Consider the following 14,097-nt stretch of genomic DNA (forward strand, 5'->3'; position numbering starts at 1 on the left):
CCCTTGGGTCTAGGTATACTATACCGGTAAGTGATGACTAATAACAAGATTTCTGGAAGGCAATGTGCCAAGCCGCCAACTAAACTAAGGCTACGTTTACATGAAAAAAGAAAATTTACAAATGTTGCTGAAAATCACTGCCAGAATCAGAACCTATATACTGCAAAGAAGAAAAAGGAGGTGTGTTGGCAAAACGTATTATGTATTATGACAGTTCAGCACCAAGGTTTATCATCTGCCTCCTCAGTCTCAGTCCGCACACAATAGCTGGGTTAGCGGCTGGGTTCAAATTGTGCAAAGATTTTGTCATATCATGCATGGTCATAAAATATACAATATTTTGCAATTAGGAATTGAAGGCTATGCTATGCACATGTCATGAATGTATTTACCCAAACTAAAATGATACCAAAGGCTTTATACACAGTTAATTAAGTTATGTGAGCTGCCGAGAAGGAGTCGGTCATTACTTTGTACATATTTCATCAATGTCTTCAAAACTATGTACAAACATTTTCTTTTCATTGTAGTGCACAGTGACCCCACCATTCCATGTTTTACATTTCATTCATTCAGTTGTTACAATTCAAGTTAGCAAATAAAAGTTACATTGCTGACTTGTCGCTAATTTATGAAAACTACTCAAAATCAAGTAAGTGAATGAAAATTACCGAGGTTACCAACTTGGAGGCAACTATAAAAACTACACACATTCATGTCAGCAAACAAATTACTTCATGTAAACAAAAAGAACATATTACACAGTTTAGCGGAAGTTTAAAAAATAAGTTACATTGTGTGAACATTGTAAACTTTTGAAAGTGACAGTATTAATCACACACCACCTGCTCGTCTGCATAATTTCGTTTTTTTCCACTTATGTTTTGTGGAGTTAGCTAATTACCGGTTTAGTGGCCATGCTAGTTTTTACCAGCAATTATTATCTTGATTATTTTTGAGAACGTTTTAAGCCTTTTTGGCTTTGCCACTTTTCCTGTTCATTATTGTGTGCTTGTAACAACTGGCTTAATTTTTCGTCCCCACCACACTTTTGACAAAAAAATAAAACGATTAATTGATTGATTGAATCGAGCATGCAGGGTTTAGCGGCCTTCCTTTATTTCACGGGCATATGATTATATTTAAACAGAAATCTGTTTAGGTAGGTTTATTGTTACATTTTTAATGTTCATATTCTTTGGTGACTAGGCTTGTTTTTTGAAAATCTTGGAATTACCAAGTTTGCGGCATAGCTCTATAGGCTAGCATCTGCAACGTTATGCTGTTAAAAAGTTTATTTGGGACATTCTTCAAACACAGGTACGAACGATTATACTTCAACAACATGGCCAAGCAGGTTGGCATCCATAAAGAGCTTTCAAGACCAAGTTCTGATATGGCTGCGTTGCGCAATGAAGTCAAAAAGGCTCGTCACGTTCTTATTTTGTCTGGAGCTGGGATAAGTGCTGAAAGTGGAGTGCCAACTTTTCGAGGTGCTGGGGGTTACTGGCGACAGTACCAAGCTCAGGATCTAGCTACTCCTGATGCTTTTGCAAAAAATCCATCTTTGGTTTGGGAATTTTATCATCACCGGAGAGAAGTCATGAATAGCAAGACTCCTAATCCTGCACACTTTGCCATTGCTGAGTATGAAAAGCGTCTTGAAAACGTTGGCGGCAAAGTGGTAGTTGTCACTCAAAATATTGATGAACTTCACAAGGTTGCAGGAACAAATAATCTGTTTGAACTACATGGAAGTTTATTTAAAACAAAGTGTACGTCATGTGGTGAAATTAAAGAAAACCGAGATAGTCCCATTTGTGAAGCCTTGAGAAATAAAGGCGCTCCAGATGCGGGTAATCCAGATGCAAGAATTCCGATAAAAGACCTACCAAAGTGTACATCTTGTGGTGGGTTGTTACGTCCACATGTTATTTGGTTTGGGGAAAATTTGGATGAAAATGTACTTTCTGCTGCATTTGCAGAAGTTGAAAGCTGTGATATGTGCTTTGTTATTGGAACGTCTTCTGTTGTTTATCCTGCTGCCATGTTTGCCCCACAGGTTGCTCTACGAGGTATAACTGTTGCAGAATTTAATCTAGAAGATACCCCAGGTACACGTCACTTCAAGTATCACTTTTGCGGACCTGCAGGAGTGTTTGTTCCCCAGGCACTTGCAGAGGATGATTCCAACTAAAATTATTTGTATATATATGATATAGGTATAATACAGTGTTATGAGTGTTATTGATTAAGATTACAATAAATGATCACCTGCCGCTCAATGACTTGAAAGACAGTTTAAGAAATACATTGCAGGGTTTGTTAAAACAATAATTGTGTGTCTGGTATTCTGGTTACGTTTTTTGTAAATAATATATGTATTGAATTGGTTACATTTATGCTTGTTTGTTACAGAGGCAGTGGATCTGCCAAGCAAACACCATTTCCTTTTTAATTAAGTTTATTTTAGTTAGGAACTTTGTTCAATTTTTTGCAAATTAAAAAAGATGTCTAGAAAAGTACACTTATCAACTGACTAAGTGGGCCCAAAATTTATGTGTGTTGTTGCAATGGAATTTTAAACGCATAGTTTGTATGTTACATACAACCAACCAGGTTTTCAAAGCATTGTGCTATAGGTGGAAATTTTCTTTTTTATCTAAAGAACTGTATAGTTTTTAAAGTTTATTGCCCTCAAAAATTTCATCACAAGTAAAACAGTTTATAAAAGAGTAATAATAATTACACTGCACTTATTTAACAATTAATATTTTATATGGTTTTTATTAGGTATTTCAGTGAACTTGCCAGTGGTCTTCTCCAATAGTTGTGTACAAAATCGTCATTATATCTGGATATTTACGAACTTTTTATAATATTCAAGGTTGTACTATCATTGTACAGTTTAGTAATGTTTCTCTTTACAGACTTTTAATCTATGAACATCATTAGAATTTCTTCAGTATTTAACTATCTGTTCAAATTTTTTACAAAGAAAATGATCTGCTGATAACTGGGACACTAAATAAATGCAGTGAATCAATTTTTATTACAGTTTTTGACTATATAACTGCAACAGACTTAAAATGACAACAATTATGATAAAAATCAGTGAAGAGAGGATGTTTTATCAAAAATTACAGTGGAATGCAAATTTATCCTAAAGAGCAGCATGAAAGAGAAGTTCTGTATGGAAAAACAATGTAATACTGCAAAAAAATAATAAATATGTATAAAAATCTATGCTGCATAAATAAAGACCACGGTAAAACAACTAATTGGAACGCTGGAACTGATATGCTGAATTTGACTCAACGTTGATAAGTTAAAGACAGTGAAAATTACAAAAGCATCATTGAAAGAAATCAAAATGCTTCTTTGTTAAATATAAATTTTGTGCTGGTATTTGAGGATGGATGCAAGCACTGAGCTTTTACTGCTTCCAGAAGCTTTCGTGGACCACAAGAGAAAACACCGACAGTTGACCTGCAAGGGTAAACCACAGAGAAAAGTTACTAACAGTTGATTAGTCAAATTTAGCACCAACAGATGGTCTTAAGATCCTGTACTACCTGGGGTGGCATTTACTGACAGTTTCCACAATGTCAGCTATATTTGGGCGAGAATAACTGATCCTGCAACGCTTTAGTTTTGTTAGTGTTGGGCATTGGGATTCCACATGGTTTTGTTGTGTTTGTGTCAGAAACAAGTGTACACTCAATAAATCTGGCGAACTCTGATTCCACAGCTGAGAAATCGCAGGTAAGCATTTGTTATAGTTTTTGTAATGCTTTTTAAAAACAATTTAGCACACAAGATGTTTATTGTCTTTAAAAACAAATGCTTACTTTTACTTGCACATCCTCAATCAAATTTGCAAACCACTCAAATGATTCTGTATTGCGACAAGCCCATATGAAATACATGCGTTGTAGTTTCATGTTTTTGAACACACTTTGGTCTTTCCTGATGAAATATGCTTACCCATTGATATAGTGTCAAATAACTAGGCACCAATTATAGTGATAATACTGTACAGTACAAGAAATATAAAGAGCATAGTAATGTACATGTATGAAGGAGCATTTTGTAAATAGCCCATTATTTATCAGCATTATTGTAATGTTGGCTAGCTGTACTTTAGACAATCTTTTACTTCCAGGTAAAGATTGATGTTGAATGCTTGTTGACAATACTTACAGGAGAGCATTTAGTACAGATGCAAATGGCGTGACTCCAATTCCACCAGCCACACACAATGAGACTTTGTATTTGTAAACATCCTCCATAGCACTCCCAGTTGGCCCTTCAATAAATATTGATCTTAGGATAGGAAATTGATTTTCTGCAGTGTCATCAAATTCCTTCTTTTTTCTGACAATTTTTTCGCTTTCTCTCTTGGTATGGTCTGCTAGGGCAGTGACCTTGTTTTGGTATTCACAACTAGCATAAATGTTTTGTTGATTATTGCATGTTTCTACATGCAACTCAATTGGTGATGCGGTGTCTTGTCTATTACTCATCAATTCCACGTTTTGATGACCAGAAGTAGTGTCTTGCTTGCTTGGTTGACTTTTGTCAATTTCTGCTAATGCTTCATACAGTTTACCTAAATTAAATGTGCTTATTAACGTTAAAATAATAACATTCAACTATTTATGAATTTGTAGATTGTTTATTCTGTGTTAGGCAGAGTTCACACAGAGATTTTACCGTTTTATGTTTCGTTAACTTAGCAGAGTGTGAACACAGGTGATCTAACAGAAACAAACAAATTCGAAATCTGCTTGTCGAAAATCTTAAATGTAGATCATGCCTTATTGCAAATAATGTACAATTTTAGTGCAGTGTATACAGCTCTTACTTGTCCAGTCTCCCTTTACTTGAATGTGTACGCTAAATGTCGGATCGTTCTCACACGGGACTGAAGTTAAACTAAAGGGATGCAATTCAACATGAGATATGAATGGACATCTCAACCAGACATTCTGCAAGGCACATCACAATTCAGATATTTAAAAACCGCACTCCAATGTAATGCCAGCTATTGCCTTTACGATTTACCTGGCCAGGCTTTGCTTTGAAGCCTTTTTGTGAGAGTTTTAACTCCATTACTTCGTTCTGGTGAAGTTTGAAATGGACAATTTCGGCCGGAACGTTCGTTACACGGAAGAGTCTGATTAAGCGCTCCACGAGATAAAGTGCTAATGGAAGACAAAGCCATATCCACACCTACAACATTGAACACTGTCATCGGCTGATTAAACCCTTTGTGAACAATTCTTAAACCCAAGTTGTATTGTCAGTTTACCTCTTTTGGACAGGAAGCGAATTTCGGACGTGGTTGGTTGCATGGTTTCGCACTCATCCAAGTGCCGTTGTAAAACACTTTTTCCATTTCGAGGGTTCCGTTTGACTGCACATCACCACCGTGCGGCATGGGTTCGGGCTCTGGCATAACCATTCGGTAGAATTTTGTGTCATCAAACATTTGAGGTACTTTTTGCGTAGGTGGTTTCTTCGGTATTGTACGGTTTGTTTTTCTGTCCCTTTTTCTCATTTTTGATTGCTTATGCGTCTTTCTCTTTGACATCTCCTGTTCGGCCTCTCGTTTTACCATGGCTTTCTTCATGTGAGGCATCGGTTCGGGATGTGGTTCGGGTTCGGGGAAAACGATTGGTTCCATCGATGCAGTGTCGTTATTTTCTTGGTTTATGATCATCAAACATCCGGGTGTGTGTTCGTCTAGGTTCGTCTGATACTTAATCACCCCGCTGAAGGACAATCATAAGATTAACATTGGCATTTCTAAATTTGTACGAAAAGTGGCGCAAGCTACAATTTGCAAGTATGATTCATACACATGAACTAACTCAACATAAGTTTTTATTACTGTATTAATTTTGCTTACACGAGATTTCAAAGTTAATTAAATATTCCTAAGAAACTGTTCAGAGTGATTTCTCTGTTCCCGCTTTTGGATTTTAATTAAATGTTCTTAATGCTGTATATAGCCTACTTACTCCATGGCGTGGACAAGAAGAAGACCGTAGTATATTATAAACATGTGGTGCGTGGCCCAAAATCGATTATGTTTCTTTCTGAAAAAAAAAACATATAGCTACATACTTGATTTGACAGATTCATTGTTTTAGCTTACTCTTCCTATACGCAAGTATTTCAACACTCATGTGCGGCATTTATCATGTTGATTGTTTGTCATAAGTTCTAAATCATTGAAAACTGTGACTAATGATAATTATAATCAACTGGTTATTTCCTTCAGCTATCCTACCTCATTGGTTTTGAAGCGAAAACCGCAATGACCACAAGCGTAAAAACGAGAAAGAGACCGGTCAGACCCGCTAATGTTGTAACGAGCATAATTAAAGGATTCTGTAAAAATAGATTTACGATTAATAAGCGAAATATGACAACAAAACTAATCTTAGATGAACATGTTGTTGAATATGACTCATTAGCGGTAATAATCGTACACGTATTTGCGTCCGTAATGAAATTGTGCGACAGAAGGATAAATTACAACTGGTTTTGCACAATCTCAAGGAGCGTAATTGTGTGGGGAAGATTCTGCGGGAAAGGTCACATACCTCATTTGTATATTTTGCCACGTTTAACTCGCTATACTTGGGATTGTAGTACTTGGAAAAGTAGACCACGTTGTATCCATGGGCGCCGCAATGTATCACTTTAAAAACAGAAAAAAACATTTTTAAATGTACAAAGGCCTACAGTACACGCCCTCATACCCGGCATGTTTAGTAAAAAATAGGGTACAGTAATTTTAAAACGATGATTTCAATTCTGCGTCACGGATTTTCCAGTTGTGGCTGTTTTTACTTCAGTTAATCCCAGGTCCATCGACTAATCTCTTTTGATATATTTTTGTAAAATAGCTTTAGTCAAACGTACGCTTTTCGTCACCAATCATGACTACAACCTGGAAAAATGAATTTCAAATGTTTTCCAAAATATTACGTAATCCCCCCCAAGTATTTCATAAAATGGTGGTCAGCGATTTGTTTGTGCCAGTATCAAATGACATCACATTGTTACATTACTTTGTAAATCAATCAACGTCCTCGCTTCAACTATGCTTCTGGCGGAGAGTTGTTTTTCATCAAATCCGGGGTTAACAAACTTTTCATTTGCGATTTTTACCCCTGAACGCAAGAGCGCAAGCCTTGTGCTACAACCACAACATAAACTGTCTTAATGAAGTGGTACGAGATAAAAAACGTTCCTGGATGAGGAACTACTTTGCTGGTCATGATTAGTTAATGCCCTTTGATAACAAATGCCATGCGCACATCGCCCTTACAAAGAAAACAAAATCATAACACAAAAGGTACAAAGCCATGTATGGGATGTGCGTTGCAGTCACTTTGTGTACGTGACACGATGAAAAATGTTTTCATTGCAACAGATCGTTGCCAAATATGATTGTTCTATGGTTAAGAATATTTTCCACCCGATTATCTCGCTCACAATAGGTACCGAGGTTCAAAGTGAAATTTTCGATCTAAATAAGGGCTTCAAGACAATTGACCAAAACCATCTGCACGTACAACGTCCGCTAAGCACAAGCGCCGGATACCCTAATTGGATTGGGGCTGGCTGTTGGGAAGTTCTTTTACAATTTGAGTCGCAAACAAAACAAATAGTCACTTTGTAGACATTGCAAATCCATCCTAGAGTGTCCGGAAGACAAATAGGACGGATTAGGAAATGAATGACCCCAAATTAGAACAGACAGGATCACTAGAGCTCGGCCCTATGCCATATTTATAAGCGTGTGGGTGTTCTCGCAAAATAGGAATCTTTGCCTAGGATAAACAAATTGCTTCAAAATGAAACTTTTTGATTTAAGTGTCGCCATTAGGCGTGCTATTTAAACAACTCCTGATTTGGCCACTTTCATTTTTATTTTGATGGCATAATTGTAAAAAAACAAATTTACCCGTCATGGAAGCTTACCACGATTGTAGCGAAGATAACACGGAGACGATTTTGAATCTTGCATATTTTTTATGGCAAATCACTATACGGTGAAATCACTGAGAATGTAGTAAACACTCACAGCAGATAAAATAAAAATATGACGATTTTTTTCAGCGACGTCTTCAACTGTAGATGACACCATTTTCATGTGATGTAGCCACTTGAAAACTCTAGTGAGCTATTTTCACTTGGGTTTTAGTAAGCAATTTAAAGGTAATTATGGAGTTAATTTTCGACCAGACGTGCTTGAAGATATTTAGACGACCTGGCTAGATTTTGCCGCGTAAAGCGGAACCACGTTAATAACGGGTTTACTCAAAAAACGATGATACAATCATTTGTAAGCAACTCTTCAGAGTACTTTTAAGTATAACGGTGAATGGTACTAAGATATTTTTTAAGGTCAGTACCATGCACGTTGTAGTTAGTGCCACGATAGTACAGGGTGCACTAAGCCATATTATATTACGAGCCAAGTTCCGTCGCTTGTACAATCTCGAGTTAACTTACACAGCACCTTATTTTTACGTTTGTAACATATCTCGTTTTTCCAATTTTTGTTACGATCATAAAGCTGCAAAATTACTGTTAATGAGTTTAATGGCCAAGCATGGACACCAAAGCGTGAATTTACCGAGTTTGTAACTGGTAGCATGTACAATGCTTTTTGCTTTTGCGAGTAGTATTGGAGTTTATTAGCACCTATGCTGATTGGCTTCTAATACTTTGAAGTACCGGTAGTTACGATAATTAATCATTGGTTTAAAATATAAATATGGAAGCTTCCTGTGCGGTAGGGGTTGTAAATTTTGAACGCTTGATCAAGATAATTAAACCTTTACTACCTATTGAAGCTCCGTTTATTTAAACCTAAAGCTTTTCACTAATAAGTAGGTATTTTGATTGTAACAAATGTTATCATACTACGCGAGCATGGAAGGTCAGTAGGATAGGTTTAATCGGTTTGTTTGAGATGCGGGTTCACTGCGTAAAGGTTTGGACTATACCGACATTTTTTTGAACTCACTTTACTTTGTCACCCTCCCCCAACAACCAGACAGGAAAGATCCCTTGTCACGGGTGATGTCATTATTATTGAATTTAAATTGCATCACCGGTTTGTGAAAAGAATTATTCTGTGTACACAACAATACGCGAACCATATCCTTTGAACTGATGACGCATCGCTTACTTTTCAAGGGCGAAATTAACGGTTTAATGCTATTTCGGGAAGTTTACGTAAACCTGTATGTGAACCAGACCAAACAATGCTATTTTGCGACCAAACATAAACCAACGACATGTAAGCAAACAGAATAAAATTACAGACGCCGACGTCGCAGATGTCGCATTAACAACAATAGATGCTTTAATGTTAAGGACGGAAGGACACAATGGCAAAACGACCGCCGGTTTACAATTACGTAATCTAAACCGTTCGTTTGAGCTCTGGATGAGACACATTGGGATAATTTATGATTTTTAAGCGCCGCAGAAAAAGTATCTTTCGGAGGCAACAACAGAAGCTTCCGGACCTGTCTGAGCCCCTTCAAGACGCCAGGAGGGGATTTTCACTTTTAACAAAGGAAAATTATTTTCCTACTGGTCGCGTTTGTGCTCCAGTGGCTGCACTATAAACATATATGGAAAACTTCGCCTCAAATTACGTCACACCGGCCAGTCTGTTTGTCAAATGCAAAATATAATGATCAATTTGAAGTGGAGCTGACACATCTGAAGTTCCCCTGCTGCACGCTTACGAGCAAGAACATCAGTCGTTTGAGAGCGTATTACGTAATCCCTGCTCCAAGTTAAACCCTTCTAGCGAAGTGGTGCAACGTTATAGTCAGTGAGCGAACCCGTTATGCTTCTACTGTAGAAAAAACGCTTAACAAAGATTTTGCTCGTGTCATCACCCATTATCGAAACGCACTTGTCTTGGGTGAATTTTGATACACAAACGTAGTGATACCTCTGGTGAACATGTATAATATACAACATACTCGTATTTCAAGAGGATTTGCGGTCAAATGAGCCGGTGCGACCTGAGACCTGTTGGACTCAGATTTGCTGCGCAGCCGTCGGCCTGCGAGCGAAGAATGGGAGAGGAAATTGCAGTTGCCAACAAATTTCAAGTGTGCACGCCGTTTTTGGGCGCAGTTTTGTGTTCTAGCGATGATAATCAGCTGATCTTTCTGATGATCGATTTGCCGACGTATACTCCTTTAGGTATTAAGCTACATTTATATATAGCTGCTTTTTAAAATAATCCGTCATTGCTCAGCGATGATAGTGACAATACTTCGACCATTCAATGGCACGTGCTGTGCTGTCAAATTAATTAATAAAATTCGTTTTGTTTCTTCTGCTACAGTTCGTTGATTGTCTACAGTGCAATAATTCGACCAATAACACAAAGGTCAAAAACGTTGCAATTGGCTTTGTGAAATTGCACCCAGTTTCTCTTTGATTGTATAATTCTTTAATTTCGTGTCATAAATCTTCAATGCACTTGGATAAAAGGATGCACGATTTCGTTCACCAGATTATCCAAATGTTTAAAAATGTGCGCAAGTCGATGTTTTCATTTGGACTTCAACATTCTTTTTTTTGGAGACAACTGTGTCGTATACTTTGAAAATTTAATTCTAATTTTCGTTTGAAGAGTTATTTTCTTGGCAAACCACGTAATCTGACGCATTTTGCTTAACTGACCTGCTCGAATTGCAAGTATATTTCTCTAGGAGCCATTGAACTGCATAGAGTTTTAAACGCTGTTTGTGGTAAGCTATTAGTGCTCTCATCGTCATCTGATATTAAACAAAATTACAAATTATGGCTAGTAACTGCTGCGGGAGGTGGAATTGCGATGTCAAAGCTGACACAACAAGATTAATCGTTTAGAGAGATGTGTCAAGGACCTAGTTTGAAGGCGCCAACGTTTAACGTGTCCGCTGTTAAACACGGTTAACAGCAAGCAACACAGACACACGTTTGTGTATATAACAAACACTTGTATATATCGCAAACATATTATGGCCATGACTTTCGACATCAGGTATCGCGTTCACGTTTGTGCAAGATTTGCTGCATTTCGGAAGACCGAAAAGTAGATGCTGTGAGCGCGTTATTGCAACATTTTGCCAATTAGAATGCGAAATTTGTCCCGTTCAACGACTTCTCGACCGTCTGATTAACGAGACATTTGGGTCATGGTCATTCGAGCCGTCGCCAAATGTTTGGAAAAATTAGTCTTGAATATGTTTTCTTTGTTTAAACCATTTTTTTAAAACTTGGCCATGAAGCAAAACAACAAATTCTTATCAGTCCGAAACAAACATGCTAAATGCCAACAGAGTTTTTAACAGACATTTGACCAAGCACACCGATTTTGTTGAGCAATAGATTCTAAGTTTGCTTACCGGCTAGAAAGCACAGTAGGTGACCGCAGTAAATATGAAAAGATTTTCCATGGTCCAGCATTCTGCGAGCTTGTCTTCCCATGAGCTGCGAAGCAAAGAAAAGAAGTTTGAAGTAAACAGAATAACATTTCAACTTGGGATCGAAAAGCACATTCATATACGATTTAATAAAAGTTGCTTTTCTCAATGTAATTTCCTTGCATTACTACGCAAGCAATCGGATGCCTGAAAAGAACTTGGATGATTAGCGCTTATTATTAAGATTAATTATTATTGAGTTCACTGAGTTTGTAGTTGCGAAAATTTCGGTCAGCGTCATTTCCGCTTTCGTCATCGGCAATCTCTCATCAATATTCAACTTTTATGGCCAATGTTTTCCGCTGTTATTATTGACAGACCTAATCATCGCTCTTTGAACGCAAATTGTTGATTGTGTCAAATTAAACTTAATCTTTTCCCAACGCCATTGCCAGCCTTGACAGTGACAAATTACAAACTATTATGTATTTGGGGAGTTCGTTTCGAACAGGCACAACGCTTGTAAAATGAAGGGAAACCGATGCGACAAGAAGTAAATGGATTTACGACAGCGACGCTTCTTTTTGCAACCTGGTAAAATCCCTTTTACATTGTTTATTTACCCGGAGCAAAAGTTACAAACAGCGGGTGATATCTATCTCAACCTGCCGCATGTTTTTTCAGTTTGGACCGATGTCAGATTGAAGATGGCGGGCCCTTGTTCAAACAAATGCCGTGTATGAAGGTGGTGATTGACAAGTTTGAACTAACCCTTAGTGTTGTTGTGATAACCGACACTGTGCACTTGCAAATCCAGTTAAAGACTACGGCATCATTGCATATTGACTATTGCAAGGAATATTATTCACTTAAGTGGAGAACACACGGTCGTTAATCTTACAACAGATAACCCAATGAGAAAATCGAGCGAAAGACCTTTGACAGTCGGTGGGCAGCATAACATGAGCGCTGATTGACGTGTCTGAGTTTGTTTAGTTTTTCTGCTTGAGCAACATGACTAAATTTACAAATCAGCTGATTCGATCAGTCTTAAAATATCGTTAAAATAAACAGTTTCAGATTTCTCTGAATTTGAACCCTATTTTGGGCAGCTTATAAAATGCTGCGAACGGTTCTCTTATCCTTGCGGTTACCCCAAATTTAAGGGTTAAGTGGTTTGTTTTTTTGGTGAAAATATCTTTAGCATCAACTCTTTGGTCTTAAGTTTGACGAAATTAAATGTTGTAAATATTCGTTGCTGTGTTGGCACTTTTAACTACAATGGAAAACTATATAACAGGCTCAAGTCTTGACAGCTGTGTATTCACAAATGAGTTAAACAAAACTAATGGAAAACCGCTAAATCTCCGCTGTAGTTCAGCGACCGGCTTCGTGGTGGTAGTGCTATTTAGAGCGAACAGGTGGTGTCACAATATGTACTCCATACTGAACGATCATTGCCATGAAGAACTTAAATTGAGAAATTCTTGAATCATGATTCATTCAATAGCCATGCCTAAGGCGCTTTATGACACTCGCGATACTATTTAGATAAAGCTGATTATACACATATAGCAAATAGAGCTTTGTGGGTAAATGCATTGATTGATGGGTTAACTTAAGATTATACCAAAAAAACGCCTGAAAATAACATGTCATCAGAAAAAGAAATCCTGCAAAACACATAAGTGTTTAAAGCAGAAATCGCAGTAGCCTATTTGGGTTCACGTTGTAATTACGCGTCCATCAGAGCTGTGGAGGGAGTCAATGACCTTAATTCAATCGGCTGAACAGTTAAGACAAAATCAATAAACTTACGTAGTTGCTACTTCTCATGCAGGTGATCAGTCGCTTGCACATTGGAATCAGCAGCAAAGTGCTGTTGAGGTTGATGCATCTAGCGCTTGCTCGGCTAATGCATAGTCCCAACTAGCACAAAAATACTTTGTTTTGGATTGAAATTTTGAATTGACGAATATGCCATTGTTGTTAGAGAACGTTTACATCTTACAACTCATAATGCATTATACTTACTCCAAGCATTTTGTGAAGGTAGTAAAACTGCGGACCAGTGTAGTAGTACATGAAAGTGTAATAGAAAAGCACAACATTAATCGCCAGCCAAGCGACCTACGGGAAAAAAGAGTTATTTACATATTTGCTTTTCCGCCGAGACAATAGCTGCTAACGTAATTTGACTTAGCAAACATTAGAAAAATGCGACAGTCATTTGAATTTCTTCGACATTTTAATACGAAATATCAGAACGCTCCTCATAATATTGTGCCCGGTGTCTGCATTTTTAATGTCAATGTTCATATATGGAAAGAACGGTAATAATTGTTACGTCCTGTTATCGCAATAACCCCGTAATTGGCCCTTCAGAGTTTTATAGTGTTGTACAATTTTGTTGTCTTTTCGTCTGGAAAGGTAGAACGAATAGCTTGAGATATGCGAAATATGCCTGAAATATTTGCGTGTTTTGTCCTCGTTTTGTGACTTGTGCCAATCATAAAATTTCACTTTTATGAAACAAAGAAATTAAAAAGGCTGCTTCAAAAAATACGTAAAGTGATATTCTTTACAGTTTCCCACGCTTTACCTCTAATATTCTCAAATTTCTTTGCCTATA

General features: G+C 37.4%; 2 protein-coding genes across 6 annotated transcripts in view; one reads left to right on the forward strand and one right to left on the reverse strand.

Moving 5' to 3' along the window:
- LOC143464960 (NAD-dependent protein deacylase-like) overlaps positions 1-14,097 on the forward strand; it is a 25,224-nt gene continuing 11,127 nt past the window's right edge. For all 5 annotated transcript variants that reach the window (XM_076963046.1, XM_076963043.1, XM_076963044.1 and 2 more), the window contains exons 1-3: positions 1-180; positions 1,321-2,887; positions 3,059-3,765. In XM_076963046.1, the coding sequence (XP_076819161.1) occupies positions 101-180; positions 1,321-2,197 (957 nt within the window). In that variant the 5' untranslated portion in view covers positions 1-100 and the 3' untranslated portion in view covers positions 2,198-2,887; positions 3,059-3,765. The remainder of the gene's footprint in view (positions 181-1,320; positions 2,888-3,058; positions 3,766-14,097) is intronic.
- LOC143464956 (NADPH oxidase 4-like) overlaps positions 3,034-14,097 on the reverse strand; it is a 12,608-nt gene continuing 1,544 nt past the window's right edge. Inside the window, exons 2-14 of the mRNA XM_076963039.1 lie at positions 13,500-13,595; positions 13,284-13,394; positions 11,448-11,532; positions 6,615-6,712; positions 6,299-6,399; positions 6,027-6,104; positions 5,315-5,777; positions 5,068-5,235; positions 4,868-4,991; positions 4,204-4,612; positions 3,852-3,969; positions 3,576-3,751; positions 3,034-3,489 (exon numbers count right to left, since the gene is read on the reverse strand). Coding sequence (XP_076819154.1) covers positions 3,369-3,489; positions 3,576-3,751; positions 3,852-3,969; positions 4,204-4,612; positions 4,868-4,991; positions 5,068-5,235; positions 5,315-5,777; positions 6,027-6,104; positions 6,299-6,399; positions 6,615-6,712; positions 11,448-11,532; positions 13,284-13,394; positions 13,500-13,595 — 2,148 coding nt within the window. The 3' untranslated portion in view covers positions 3,034-3,368. The remainder of the gene's footprint in view (positions 3,490-3,575; positions 3,752-3,851; positions 3,970-4,203; positions 4,613-4,867; positions 4,992-5,067; positions 5,236-5,314; positions 5,778-6,026; positions 6,105-6,298; positions 6,400-6,614; positions 6,713-11,447; positions 11,533-13,283; positions 13,395-13,499; positions 13,596-14,097) is intronic.

The sequence above is a fragment of the Clavelina lepadiformis genome, chromosome 7 (assembly GCF_947623445.1).
Source record: "Clavelina lepadiformis chromosome 7, kaClaLepa1.1, whole genome shotgun sequence".
Taxonomy (NCBI): Eukaryota; Metazoa; Chordata; class Ascidiacea; order Aplousobranchia; family Clavelinidae; genus Clavelina; species Clavelina lepadiformis.